The 14,474-nt window shown below is 39.9% G+C and overlaps 1 protein-coding gene across 1 annotated transcript in view; it reads left to right on the top strand.

Moving 5' to 3' along the window:
• Positions 1 to 14,474, top strand: part of FOCAD (focadhesin) — a 99,349-nt gene that overhangs the window by 62,016 nt on the left and 22,859 nt on the right. The window contains exons 23-28 of the mRNA XM_005154972.4: positions 5,271 to 5,363; positions 7,382 to 7,470; positions 9,743 to 9,784; positions 12,032 to 12,140; positions 12,617 to 12,733; positions 14,225 to 14,463. Of these exons, the coding sequence (XP_005155029.2) occupies positions 5,271 to 5,363; positions 7,382 to 7,470; positions 9,743 to 9,784; positions 12,032 to 12,140; positions 12,617 to 12,733; positions 14,225 to 14,463 (689 nt within the window). The remainder of the gene's footprint in view (positions 1 to 5,270; positions 5,364 to 7,381; positions 7,471 to 9,742; positions 9,785 to 12,031; positions 12,141 to 12,616; positions 12,734 to 14,224; positions 14,464 to 14,474) is intronic.

A 14,474-nucleotide genomic window follows, 5' to 3' on the forward strand; every position in this document is an offset into this window, starting at 1 on the left:
TTATATGCTACATATATGAGAAGGACATTTAAATACATGCCTAAACATTTAAATAACATATGGGTATTGTTTAAAACATATTTTCACACCCACACATTTATTAGAGATAACTGAAATTAGGAATCAAGTGAGTTGGCAGGGCTACTGAGGTGGAAACCTGTTGTAGTTAGTAAAAGAAGTTACTGGGTTTCCCAGTCTCCTTGCTCTACAGCAGGTTTTAAGAATGGCCATAAATATTAATAATATCATAATTTCCAAGTTCTGTAGGCAGTATTCTCTCTATTAGACATCCAGGGAAATGACAGAAACAGGCTTAAATTCAGTTCTCTATATTTGTTTCATGTGCCCTCTGCTGGCTCTGCATCAGTGCATAACAAGTGAGCAATACACAAAGATCCCTGGGAAACACAATGGTACCAGTGCTGAAAGAAAGCTCATCAAGACCTTGCCATGGTGTTTGATTTTTAGTTGGAGTGCATTGGAGAGGGGAAACAACCTTCTGATTTCATTTGATATTATTTTTCAGTCTTACGGAAGTGTGCAAAATTTGTGCCATGTGTATTCAGAAATGTTGAAGTACAGGAGCAGGATCTCCTGTGGTTTGCCAGCATTCCCTGTCTTGTGGTTTGGCCAACTCAGTCTATGCTTGTGTGTCTTTTCAGGGAGGCATGCTCTTAAGCTTTGATCAACAGGCTCATATTACTAGGTCCTAGCTCATGCAGTTTGTTATTGGCTCAGGTATCAGGCTGCAGCTCATCCTTGAAAACTATTCAGCAGCCTGGCCTGGCTGTGCTGCTGCCTCCTGAGAACATCACAGGACCAGTGTGGCACTGTTTCACTACCACTCATTGGTTCAGAAGTCACTTAACCCTCCTTCCCACTTGCCCAGTATCTTCTTACACATAAACTGTGCTCTCAAACAAATCTGAACTTCACTTACTGTCAGCTTTGTCTGTGCTTGCTAGTATTAGTTAATGAATGCTTAATGTAGTTGTTGTCATTGTATATCCAGTGATAGAGGAGGAGTAAAGACTGCAGCTTTCCTGTACTGAAATAGTGGGTATCAGCACTGGTTATGTGATAATCTTCAGCACTATATCCAATCATTTCTCAGTCATAGGTGATATCTATTTGAGTGTTCTTTGTCGTGTGAAGATGTTATATCACCTCTTGTCTTCTTCTCATTCCACTTTCTGTAAATATTTACTGCCATGAAGAAGGTCAAATAATCAAAAGGTGCTCAGCAGTTCTGCTGGTCATCAACTGTATCTGCAAACTTAGGTAAGATGTGAGAGTTGCTAATAATACGTTCCTGATTAGACCTTATTGTCTAATTTGCTTTAAATGTAACAATACACCCAAAGCTTTGTATTTCCTGCTGGAGCATCTGAAGTGTTTTGAAGGCCTGTTTTTGTTCTGATGCACAATTATGGTTTGTGTGGTGAGCTCCATAGATCACCATGAGACAAATCTGAATGCACGAATCTAAAATAGTTCCAGAGCAGAGACAAAGGGAAAGGCTGGAGTTGCTGCAGATACCTCTGGAACCTGAGGTACACACAATTCTGACTAGGGCCTTGACTGCTTATGAGCAAGAGGTAATGAACTCAAATTTAAACATGGGAGGTCCAGGTTAGATCCAAAGAAGAAATTCTTTACTATGGGAATGCTGAGGCACTGGAACAAACTGCCTGAAGAAGTTATGAATGCTCCATCCCTGACAGTGTTCAGTGGCAGGTTGGATGAGGCCTTGAGCAACCTGGTTTAGTGTAAGGTATCACTGCCAGTGGCAGGGTGGTTGGAATTAGGTGATCTTAAGGTCCTTTCCAGCCCTAACCATTCTGTGATTCTGTGTTGATGAGCAGAGATGAGAGGGGTATGTGAATAAAATTTTGGCTAAAAAGGAAGGACTAGCTTTACTGAATGTTACTCATTTAAAGATGAGATTTGTTTTTTTCTGCAGGGTTTGATCATGTTGGCTGTGGGACAGAGTAGGTAATTATTTTTATAGACTTTTCAATTAAATTTATTTGTATAGATATATTATTACTTATACAGAATTGTTTTAGGTTTGCCACTAACAGTGGGCATGAAGTTTTAGCACGGTCCTATATTTTTTGTTGTAAAATCCATGTCAAGAAAGAGTATTGACTGCTTTATGTACATCACAAGGGGCATAAAATAGAGAAGATGAAGGTACTTAGCAGACAAGGGGAGTTCAGTTGTTCATCTTGGTTAACCAGTCTATACAGAGAGGCCAGTGGAGCACATGATGGGGAAAGGAGGGGTTTGCATATATAGAGGCATGGAGTAGTTTACATTTTAACAGGGACTAGTCTCCATAATAAAATAGAAGGAATAAAAAAGAAAAATTATAACCTTCTGGGATTAAGCCTGGCAAGATTAAGTTACTCCAAGTGGGCTTTGCATAATTTCTGATCACAGGGTTTTTCCTTTACCTGGGGAGTCTGTTGCGTTCTTCTAATTTAGAAATAAAATGTGAAGGCTTAAGCAGTGGATACTGAGATATCCCATCTCACCTCAGCCTGACAATGTTTGCCTTTCCGTTATTAAATACTGATTACCCTGGAAACCAATGATACTAAGTAACTTACTTCAGTGGAGTCTAAATGGCTATGATGACATTATCTTTTTGGTAGAGGCAGAAATAATTGGACAGTAGCAAGAAAAATAATTCTGTATGCCCACCTTTGAATATGATGAGATATAACAATGCACACCCATAATTTTAATTGCAGAGCTTATGTTGGTTTTGGTTCTGAAAACAGCAGTTTAAAAGGAGAGGACACCTGTACTCTTACTATAATAAAATATTGATGCAATTAGGACAGTCATGAGGAGAGGGAAATACAGGCTCTTCTAGTTAGTTGTGATACACAATTTTTAATTAATGTATTTTGATTTATAAACTGGATAATATGCGAATAGTGGGGAGAAGTGGACATACATTATGCAGGTCTCTGATGTCTGGAAAAACTTTCTTAATGGCCTTGAATTTGTGACCCATTCTATTTCACTTAGACCTGTAATTACTTCCTTAAGCTTTCAAGGGCTAGGAAATGGCTTGTTACTGAGATCACTTATAGAATCATAGCATAGCTAAGGTTGGAAAGGACCTTAAGATCATCTAGTTCCAACCCCCCTGCCATGGACAGGGACACCTCACACTAAACCATATTACCCAAGGCTTCATCCAACCTGGCCTTGAACACTGCCAGGGATGGAGCATTCACAGCTTCCCTGGGCAACCCATTCCAGTACCTCACCACCCTAACAGTAAAGAATTTCTTCTTTACAGCCAATCTAAACCTCTGCTGTTTAAGTTTCAACCCATTACCCCTTGTCCTGTCACTACAGTCCCTAATGAAGAGTCCCTCCCCAGCATCACTGTAGGCCCCCTTCAGATACTGGAAGGCTTCTATGAGGTTTCCATGCAGCCTTCTCCAGGCTGAACAGCCCCAGCTTTCTCAGCCTGTCTTCATATGGGAGGTGCTCCAGTCCCCTGATCATCCCCATGGCCTCCTCTGGACTTGTTCCAACAGTTCCATGTCCTTTTTATGTTGAGGATACCAGAACTGAACATAATACTCCAAAGTGAGTTCTCACAGGAGCAGAGTAGAGGGGCAGGATCACCTTCTTTGATCTGCTGGTCACACTTCTTTTGATGCAGCCCAGGGTATGGTTGGCTTTCTGGGCTGCAAGCACACACTGAAGCTGGCTCATGTTCATTTTCTCATCGACCAACACCCCCAAGTCTTCTCCGCAGAGCTGCTCTGAATCTCTTCTTTGCCCACCCTGTAGCTGTGCCTGGGATTGCTCTGACCCAGGTGTAGGACCTTGCACTTGGCATGGTTAAACTTCATGAGGTTGGCATCAGCCCACCTCACAAGTGTGTCAAGGTCCCTCTGGATGGCATTCCTTCCCTCCAGTGTATCAACCAAACCACACAGCTTGGTGTCATCGGCAAACTTGCTGAGGGCACACTCAATCCCACTGTCCATGTCAGCGAAAAAGATATTAAACAAGACCGGTACCAACACTGATCCCTGAGGGACACCACTTGTTACTGGTCTCCAGCTGGACATCGAGCCATTGACCACAGTTCTTTGCATGCGGCCATCCAGCCAGTTCTTTATCCATCAAGTGGTCCACCTATCAAATTGATGACACTCCAATTTAGAGACAAGGATGTCATGCGGGACAGTGTCAAATACTTTGCACAAGTCCAGGTAGATGATGTCAGCTGCTCCACCCCTGTCCATCACTTTTGTAGCCCCATCATAGAAGGCCACCAAATTGGTTAGGCAGGATTTCCCCCTAGTGAAGCCATGCTGGCTGTCACCCAGCACCTTGTTGTTTTTCATGTGCCCTAGCATGCCTTCCAGGAGAATCTGCTCCAAGATTTTGCCAGGCACAGAGGTCACTTGACTTCATTTTCATTTTTAAACATGCATGAAAAAGTCTTTCAGTTAGTTTGCTGTGATACTTATTGAAGAGACCAACCTTGGGCTCCTGAGGGAAGTCCGTGCACCTGTATCAAGTTGTGTAGTTGACTGAGTTATTCCTTTGTTGTGAAGTTGAGGCTGTCATACCTGTGTAAGATTTGAAGGCAGGCAGGGAGAGTTGCTGCATACTTCTTTAAACTATAACTGAGGTGGTCTTGTTTTACTCTTGTGAGTTCCATGCTGGTGCTTCCTACAAGGAAACCTTGTAATTGCTTTCTTTTTTTAACGATTTCCTGAAAGAAAGTTTGAACTATGTATTTGAACATAATTATATATACCCCAGTCACGAACACTAACTTAATTTAAATAACCTCCCCTGTATTTTGATAGTCATCTGCTTGTATTTATTTTACGTCTGTTTAACGCTTTTAGAAACACCTAAGATTTGCAAAAACTATGACATACATAAGCAGCACCATCATCTTTGTTCTGTGTTTGTCTGCCAGCACTGCCAAGTATGTGCTTATTGCCACATACAATTCCACTGCTCTCTCTGGGATCAATTATCTGACCTACCCGAAGCAACCATTGGTAACGGAGCTGAAATTAACTTAGTGTGTTAACCTGAAAGGATAACAGAGTACATTATCATGTTAGTTTTTTACACCTCTGTGTAACATCCCATAGGTGTGAGCCTATAGGCTTGTTCTTACAATGAACGCCTGGAAATTGCAGGTTGGAGAATGTATATTCTGCTATGTTAGACTTAATGTAACCAATTCTACCCTTTCTGGTGTCGCACAGGTTAACATTCAGCCTTCCGAATGGCATCGCTCCATACTGCTGCCACAGTCCTGGTTAGGATTTATGAGTCGAACCTACAGTGCAATCGTGCAGGTAATTTTGAGGTTCATAATATTGTGCACACTAATACTCATTCAGGTGGTATGTTTTTTATTTTTACCAGGAAGAGCATCCTCACAAGTTACAATAAGCTTGAGGTGTTTAATGGTAAAATTTATGAAAAAGAAATGAGTCTTAAGTTAGTCTCAGTACAAGCTGGGTTACTTTGGAGAAGTATAACTTCTGCTTCAGTTTAGGTTCATGCCATTTGGTTCTGGGGTCAAGCTGCAGAATGTTCTAATTCTTAGAATTTTTAGAATGTAAAATTTTAGCTAGAGCTCTAACCTATTATTTTGAATAAGAATTTTGTAATTAGAGTACCACAAGGGAGACAAAAGCTATCAAGGAATGATTCGTTACATAGAACTCTATCAGCATATAATGCTGTTGCAGTATGAAGGACTCATCTTTTTATTTTTTCATCTTTGTTTTTTCCTATCTAATGGTTAGGAAATATCTTAAATCCTCTCTTTCATTAGGTTAGCTGACCTGATATCTGGAGCAGAGTAGTATCATTTGGTTTTTCCACAGAAAAATTATCAAAAAAGCTTTTAACCAACAGCTGACTTGTAGAAGGCTCTCTTTGCACTACTAGAAAGTCTTATTTGTTTGTATTTCCAGGCCACATCAGCTGTTTTCAGTGTGAGCATCTCAGGTTGCAGAACAAATTCTAGAAGCTTTGATTGTTCCTCTTTTTGCTGTGCAGCAAAACATAATCTGCTCTCACATTTTCAAAACAGATTTTATCTTGGCTGTCAGCAAAATACTGTATTCTGAGTGAGCCAGCCCCATTACAAAGCAGACAACAGCCATTTAAATTGTAATTTTAGGTTGTAACTATAGAGGGGGCCGTTGTTGCTTGCATGTAATTTCTTTTTTATTTTACTTCAACCCTGAGTCAACATGTAGGAAGCTTGACATTTACCGGATTTGTTTCTGAAAGCCTCTGTTGGATTTTGTATCATTGTACTGGGCAATAGAGCCTATTTTTGTTGTTTCTGAAGTCCTTCACTGGAGACCTGATATCTTTACTTAACTCCCTCTGTTTCTGCAATACGTATCATCTGAGATGAACACAAGAGACTGCAGTATGAGTAAGTCTGAATAGTACATAAGTCAGTATTTCTGAACAGCTAATAATCATTTCTACAATTTAGGTGCAGGCATTCACAGAGTCCAGTGCACCAAAACACTTGCTTGAGAATTTTTTTCCGTTTGAACACCTGAAACTCCTCTTGTCTACTCACGTCCTTAAACACTTCCACCAATTTGTGCATTCAGCATGTTTTTGAGACTTCCAGTAACCTTTTGTGTGACATGTGAATTTACAGGATAAACTCTATTGTATTCACAGGAGGTTTTTTGCACACCCAAACTACAAGTGTTCAGTACCTGAACCTGGCTATGTTTTTTTCAGTTAAGGCTTAATAATCTACTAAGCAGCAGTAACTGACAACCTAAACTAGTTGAGATGTAATTTGCATTGAGATGGAGACTGAGCTTTAAAACAAAGCTGCTTAATATGTTTAGAGAACAATTGTTAAGAGTCCAGAATCCATATGCTCTCCTTTAAAATATAGAAAGAACTGTTGTAGGAGGTGACAGGGAGGTTAGATAACAGAAAGGAAAAGGATGAGGAATTCTGCTTTAAGTAGTGAATCAAAAAAAGTGATGTTTTGCTGTTACAATCCATGTTAGCTAGCAGGCTTCTAAATCTTATTCCCTGCTTGTAGTACCTCTTCCCAAGGGAACTTTTATCTTTGCATGGGATAGGAGAGATGTCTCAGTATCTGTGGCTGTTTGTGCCATCCGCAACTTGTTTTCCTCACTCAGAATAAAAAATTACGAATTTTTTTGCATAATACAATGTATATTACATTTGAGAAGCAGTCAAGTTCACTTACAAAGTAGCCCTCCGATGGAAAACTACATGTGTTACCTAAGTGTTCTCTGAGGAAATGTTATTATGATGATTTGCAGTGAAAGATCTGACTTACTCTGTAATCCTGCAGGGGAGGCAGGCAGAACTGGAGATGCAGTTAAAACATGGAAAAGATAATCCTGAAGAGGTGCAATACAAACAATTTACAGCCTGGCTCTGGTAAGGAAGTGCTTATTTGGTTCTCAGCACTTGTAATGGCAGGGGAAGGGGCAGAGAAGGACAAGACTTCAGAGCCTTTAGCTTTGCAAGTTTGAAGACTGCATGAGCACTATTGAAAAGCAAAACAAAACAGACGCTACATACAATGGCCAAAGTGCAGGGGGATTGGGAAGAAGCTACTGGGTAACTGTTTCCAAGGATTCCATGTGCATGGGTTCACAGGTACTTTCCCCTCTACAGTGTCTGAAACTTTGTAGGGTAAACAACTGGAAAGAGTGGAAAATTGTGTTTGTTTTGTCTCATGTTAAAGGAGACAAAACAAATGCAGCAAGCAAAATTTACTTGTAGAGATTAAGTGAGCTGTCTCACTGAAAATGGCTTGATAAAAGAAATGTAAGCCATGGTATGGATTTTGTAGTAAACTGAGACACACCTGAGTTCGTATGGTAAGCTGGCCATGTTGAATCTGAGGATATTGTTTAAAACCAGCCAAGTGATGCACACCCTGATCCATATCCTCAACTACTTCAGTTTCAGTCAGCTAAGGAGTGTCTCTCAGTCTGTCAGGATTTAGCCATGTATGTGCATAGCAAGGGGAACAAGGTAGGAAGTGGAGGCTTCAGGGGGAGAAAGAGCCACATATCCATGGACAATATAAATACTTGTTAACTGCTTTTTCACAAGTGCATTGGGAGTGAAGTACATACAGACAAATTCAAATGGCCTTTGCCTGTCAGGCAAAAAGGTGTTACTAAGTCACACTCAACAGGAATATAAAACTAGGGTGGCCTACAGTCAGTTTAGAGAGGGACCTTTTATAAGGGCATGTAGTGACAGGACAAGGGGAACAGCTTTGAATTGAAAGAGGGTAGATACAGATTAGACATTAGGAAGAAATTCTTCACTATGAGGATGGTGAGACACTGTGACAGGTTGCCCAGAGAAGCTGTGGATGCTCCATCCCTGCCAGTGTTCAAGGCCAGCTTGGACAGGGTTTTAAGCAGCCTGGTCTAGTGAGAGGTGTCCCTGCCCATGGCAGGGGTTTGGAACTACATGATCTTTAATGTACCTTCCATCCCATTCAGTGATTCTATGTCTGCTGTTTAATTCCAGCTAAATCTAGATTAAAGGGTTTCATAGAAAGATCAGTTTGTGTTTCCTAAATAGTGTGAATGTAAGATATATAAAAAATGAACAGAATTCCCTGTAACAGAAGAAAATGAAAGCAGTAAGTGAACGCAGAGCGTGGTATTAGCTTTCATATCTTTTACTGTAGCCCTACAGCTTGGTGCTTCAGGGCTCTAACTTCAGTGCTGTTTAAGCATTTGTGTTACTCATTGGGTTTAACGTGATTGTGGACAGCTTGATATAAACTTCAGTGCTAATGCTTTATTTCACAGGTACTGTGAAATTTTGCATTTATATTTGCTAAATTGGCGTGTTTCTGGTGTAGATGGGTTTGAAACTGTGCAAGTACAATGTGGTTGTGAAGGAAGCCTGAGTAGATTTCTTTTACAGCCTGAGAATAACTCAGTGTTATACAGCCCTGTTTTACAAAGCATGCATAATCAGGTATAGTAGACCTGTGATTGGAGTGTATCTTTTTCTGTTGGGTGAATGTCATGGCCAGGCTGATACTGTATGTTAGTGAGAGAGGGTCTGTTTTCTCACCCGAACTTTGCGATATAGAAGATTCACTTCATCTCTGCTTCTGTCTTGATAGGAATGCAAAACTAAACAAATGCAGACAAGTAGCCTATTATAAATCAGCTACAGTAATGCATAAGAAATTTTAGTTACTCCTATGGCTTTCATTTAAATGAATTCAGGTTACTGTACTGCTGAATAGCATAACTGCCTATAGTAGTTTCCAGGAGTGTAGTAAGTGTTGGATAAATTGTTATGCTTATCATGATAAAATATTTTTATTTTATTAAGGTGAGACATAGCACAGTGATCTAGAATCTTATGTTAACAGGTCAGTGGGCACATTTATGGCTATTGTATGAACCTGTATTTTACAAAATGTGGTATGAAGTCAAATAAGAGCCATTTATAAAACACTGGTAGAATATATGACAATGAAGAAATGTTTGGTGGTACATTTGCACTTTTACAGTTTTAGTGCTTCTGATTGTGTGAAGCCTTCTGATAGCAGAATGAGATATTTGTTAACCTAGAAAGGACATGGGTAAGGCATAAGGGGAATTCAGCTGAGTTCATGCTACAGTTTAATGAACATGGGTGTAAATTCTTTCTCTTTCTATTGTAGGGTCAGAGATATGTTGACTGATATCATCAAAGGTGCTTCCAAGTAAGAACTGTTAATTTGTTACAGATGAGAATGAGTTCTGTTTTGTGGCAGAAGATGTAAGATAATATTTTCTGCAACTGGTTTTCTGCCAGTTTCATTATTTCACATGACTGCTCTTTAGGAAAGGAACTCTTCCTCAACCTGTGCCATGAGATTTTTACTACAAATTGTATCTATTTGAAAGTCTGATGCTTAATGTTTTGAGTAAAACCTGGGTAGTGCTATGTGCACTATTAGGTCTTTTTTTTTTAACTAGCAACCTCAAGTAGCTTTACTTCCATAGTCCTGCTTGTTACACTATTTCTGATACAAGCCAGAATGCCTTTGGCCGTTTGGCTGCCTGGGTATACCTCTGGCTCATGTTCAGCCAAGCACCTACCCGTTAGATATTTATGTGCATTAATGAGATCCTCTCTCAGTCTTCTCTTCTCTAGATTGAACATGTCATGCTCCTGCAGCCTCTCCTCATAAGAGAGGTGCTCCAGACCCCTGATCATTTTTGTAGCCTCTCACTAGACTCTCTCCAGTAGGTCCTTGTCTTTCCTGTACCGAGGAGCCCAGAACTGGACACAGCACTTGAGATGTGACATTACCAGGGTTGAGTAGAGAGGGAGGATCACTTCCATTGACCTGCTGGCCACAGTTCTCCTGATACCCAGCATACTATGGGCATTCCTGGCCACAAAAGCACACTGCTGGTTCATAGTCAGCTTGTCATCCACCAATACTCCCAGGTCCTTTGCAGCTGAACTGCTCTAGTAGGTCAGACCCCAACCTATGCTGGTACCTGGGGGTCTTCCTGCAAGTGCAGTACCCTACATTTGCCCTTATTGCTGTGCATTAGGTTTCTCTCCGCCCAATTCTCCAGCCTATCAAGGTCCAGCTGAATAGCAGCACAGCCTTCAGGTGTACCAGCCACTCCCCCCAGCTTCAGCACTTGCTGGGGATACATTCTGTCGCTTCATTCACGTCATTGATAAACAAGCTGAATAAGACTGGACCCAGTATTGATCCCTGGGGAGTACCAGTGACTACAGGCTTCCAAATGGATTCATGAAATATAACCTATTTGACGTCAATGGCCAACACCACCAAAGGTTCTATACATAGATTGGGTCATTCCTTAAGGCAATAGATATAGGGAGATTTAAAAGAACTTAACCAAGGACCTAGTTGTAATTAGTTGTAGTTATCTCTTACCTGAAAGGAAATAGTTCTGGTGTTCAAAGCAGGAGAGTTCAGTGGCAGTCAGTTAAGACCTTTGTGTCCTATTTTAAAAAGTAAACCAGAAATCAGATGGGGTTTGGATCAGAAACAAATGACTAAATTTTCATAAAATTAAATTTAAAATAACAAGTAAAAAATAAATACATTTTTAGAGCAACAATTGAGGAAGATTTTAGAAATGGAAGACTGGTGCAAAAAGTGTAGAACACTGCATGGTGGTTTAGTGTAAGACTGTAAGAGATCTAGTACAATTGTATTGTTCAGCTGCTATTGCAAAACAACTAAGTTCCAGAAGGATTATACTGCAATATGTTTTTCTGGGAGTAACTGTGATATTGACATCTATCTTTTCATGAGACTGAACACAAGTTAAGTTCTCTCTCATATTGGTAGGTGGCAGGTTTATGTATTTTTTCTTGAAAAATTTACTCCTGAAAGTAAAGGTTTACATCATGATAGAACTTAGTGTGCTTTGAAACGTGTTGTTTTCCTTTTATGTTAATGTTTTCATAGCATAACAAAGTAGTTCATAACTTTTTTTTGAAGCTGAGATTTCAGTGATGGCTGCTCTGCTAAATCAACTGAACAGATGCTGTTGCAGTGAAGCAGCACGTGCCTGTCTAGCATTCTCTGTTTGAAGAGGGTTTTTTTTAGTTGTCCTATGTAGAGATGGTACTACTTAAGACCAAATGGTGCAATTCTGTGGGTGCTGCTTGCTCTGCAGAATGGCAGTCCTCGTTATAGTGTCTGTTTTTATACGACTTTGTGTGTGCTAGGCTTTATATGAAAGACAAGTATGAAAAAATACTGAAATGCTTCTCTCCCCTGTACGCCATTTTTATTTCCTGAAGATAAAGTGGAGTAGACTTTTGCTGAGCTAGAAGACAGCCCAATAGAGTTGTTAGGTGCAAAGGCCTTTCCTCCTGGACCACCTGTAGCATAATTTACATGCACTGAGATACACGTTTTGTTGCCTGCACCTCTGTTATGCTTCTTACGTGTTCACCTTTTTCTGTCCAGGGACAGCCCAGTGGTGAAAGGAAACTCTATTTTTGCCTTAACTGGTCTTGCTGTTGCTGTAGCCAAATATGAAAGCAGCCTTTCCTCAGACATTGAAGGGATGCCTGAGGTGAGCCAATGTGGGAAAAGGTTTCTCTGCTCTTAGTGGAATGTAAGGAAGCATGTTTGGTGGGCTGGTAAGTGGATGTGAAGTACTTCACATTTTGAAGTTCAAATTTCACCCTACACAGTGAATACCATCTGGTAGCTGCTGTGTGATTTACACAAAAGGAGGCAGAGTGTGTAAGCACATGAAAAGCCAGACTAACATATTTATTTTTTGGTTTTGGCAGATGAGATAGGGGTCTAGTGGACACTGAAAGCCAGCTAGCCTCCTTTCTCATTTTTGATTGCACTGAATAGTACCCAATGAAAAATAGTGTCTCAAGGATCAGCACTGGCAAATAAATCATTCTACTTGCTGTATATGACAAAATAATCTCATTCCTGATGGATCATAACTGGAACATCAGCTGCTGAGCTTCTGTTCAGGTAGGACCAGATTTAAGAAAAAATCTAAAGAATATTTGGGTTTGATCTTTGCAGACGGAACCTGATTTTCTTCCAACAAAACATTGGATTTCTATGGTCACAGAGACCCTCTTTAGTATTGTGAATAGCCGCTATCGCCCTAGAGGTCAAGTCTTTCCATGGTTCTACCAGGTACGTGTTGTGATCTTAAAGGCAGGAAACTGTACCTGTATTTCACACCTGGAGTTCATAGTGTGGAGTTTCCTGGTCCTGCTTGCCCTGTAGTAATTGCAATACAGCAGAATTAAAACTTTCTTGCTTTTTCTTCCATTGTGTTTTCTGCTTATATTTGGGTTTGCCTAGAGTTTTTGTCTGTATTACCAGAATAGTAAAAACCACCTGTGAAGATACATGAATCAAGGAAATTAAAAAAAAAAATAAAATAACCCCCCCCAAAAAACCAAAACCTCACAAAAATGCACACAAAACTCAGGCAAAACCTGAAATATTCAGCATGTGTATATAAAACAAAGCTTCTAATGTGAACAGGCTCTCCTCAGACCACACTATCAAAGGCTTGAGTGATTGTGACACCATTCCTCAGAGCTCTGAAATGCATACCTTTCTCAAAACCTAATAGTTATGGAGCCACTGATTCTTATTTCATCGCATGGGACCCCTGCCATCACTGATAGGGGATGTAGGTCCCCAAATCAAAAATATTGTTAAATGAATGCTAGACTGGTTGGACGTAGAGATTCAACTACTTGCTTGTCACTAGCAGTTCTCTCTGAATTGTTCTGTGACTCCTGCTTTTGAAAATAATGCTGTTTAACAAAGGTGTTTTTGAGATGGAACAATGTGACAATGATGCATTTGTAAAATTCACTCTGTTTAAAAATAAACAAATTTAAATCTCATATTTGTAAAACTCGTAAGGCACACAATAGAAATTGCTGTCTTACAGAGTGCCTTGAATCCTGATGGTATTGTTTTTCTGCTCCTTTTCAGACTTGCACGTGGAAGTAATAAATATACATTAGGCTGTTACTTAGAATCAGTTCATTGCTATATAAGCAGAGGTAGCTGTATGGATTTTCCATTTCAAAATGGAAAGGAATTAAAAACCTTCGTAATGGATCTTCCTTCTGGAAAACATCTCTACCCCTTATCTTGCATGATCTTATGATATTTTGTCATCCTAGGTGCTTTTAAGTTAGTGCTTTTTTAACTCACTAAATCTTTGGTGTGTTGTAATTACAGAAGTACATTAATATCATGGCTGGTTTCTGTTTGCCCTTCTGATCACCCTGCTGGATTTTTTGACAAGGAAGGTGAAAACTCAAATAGATTGTATTTATGTATTTATGTGTAGGGTAGCTGTTAAATTCACCCTGCCTTATCCTTTGTTTACAATGTCACGCTTCGCAGTCTTCACTTAAAAATTATATTCTGCAGTACCCTAGTTTTAAGCTTTTACAAGGCAAGGCAAATGGAAAAGTTACCATAAGCAATTCCATGAAACATTGTTTACTGACCGATTGCAATATGTCTGTGGCACTGTTTGCTGTATAGGTATTTATTTTAAATTCCTGAGGTTTTGAGTGTTACTACATGGAAAAGAATTTTATTTCCCTCTCCCAAGAGGAAAAGAAAATAAAAATCCTTTTTATGTTTTTATAGAAATCTTATTCAGGTGAAAATACTGCCAGTAGTATAGCTCGTTCCTGTGCAGCCACTGCTTTGTCTCTCCTGGTGCCAGTTTTCGTTGTATCATGCAAGGAGAAGGTTGAGGAGGTCCTGAATATGCTGACTGAAAGATTGCCTGGAAAACAAAATGCTGATGAGTCTCAAGCTGTTCAAATCCACATGGGCCTTGGGCTGGGGATGTTTATCTCACGTTTGTATGAAGAAAAAGTCAGGTAATGATTAC

This window comes from Melopsittacus undulatus, chromosome Z, assembly GCF_012275295.1.
Source record: "Melopsittacus undulatus isolate bMelUnd1 chromosome Z, bMelUnd1.mat.Z, whole genome shotgun sequence".
NCBI classification, from domain to species: Eukaryota; Metazoa; Chordata; class Aves; order Psittaciformes; family Psittaculidae; genus Melopsittacus; species Melopsittacus undulatus.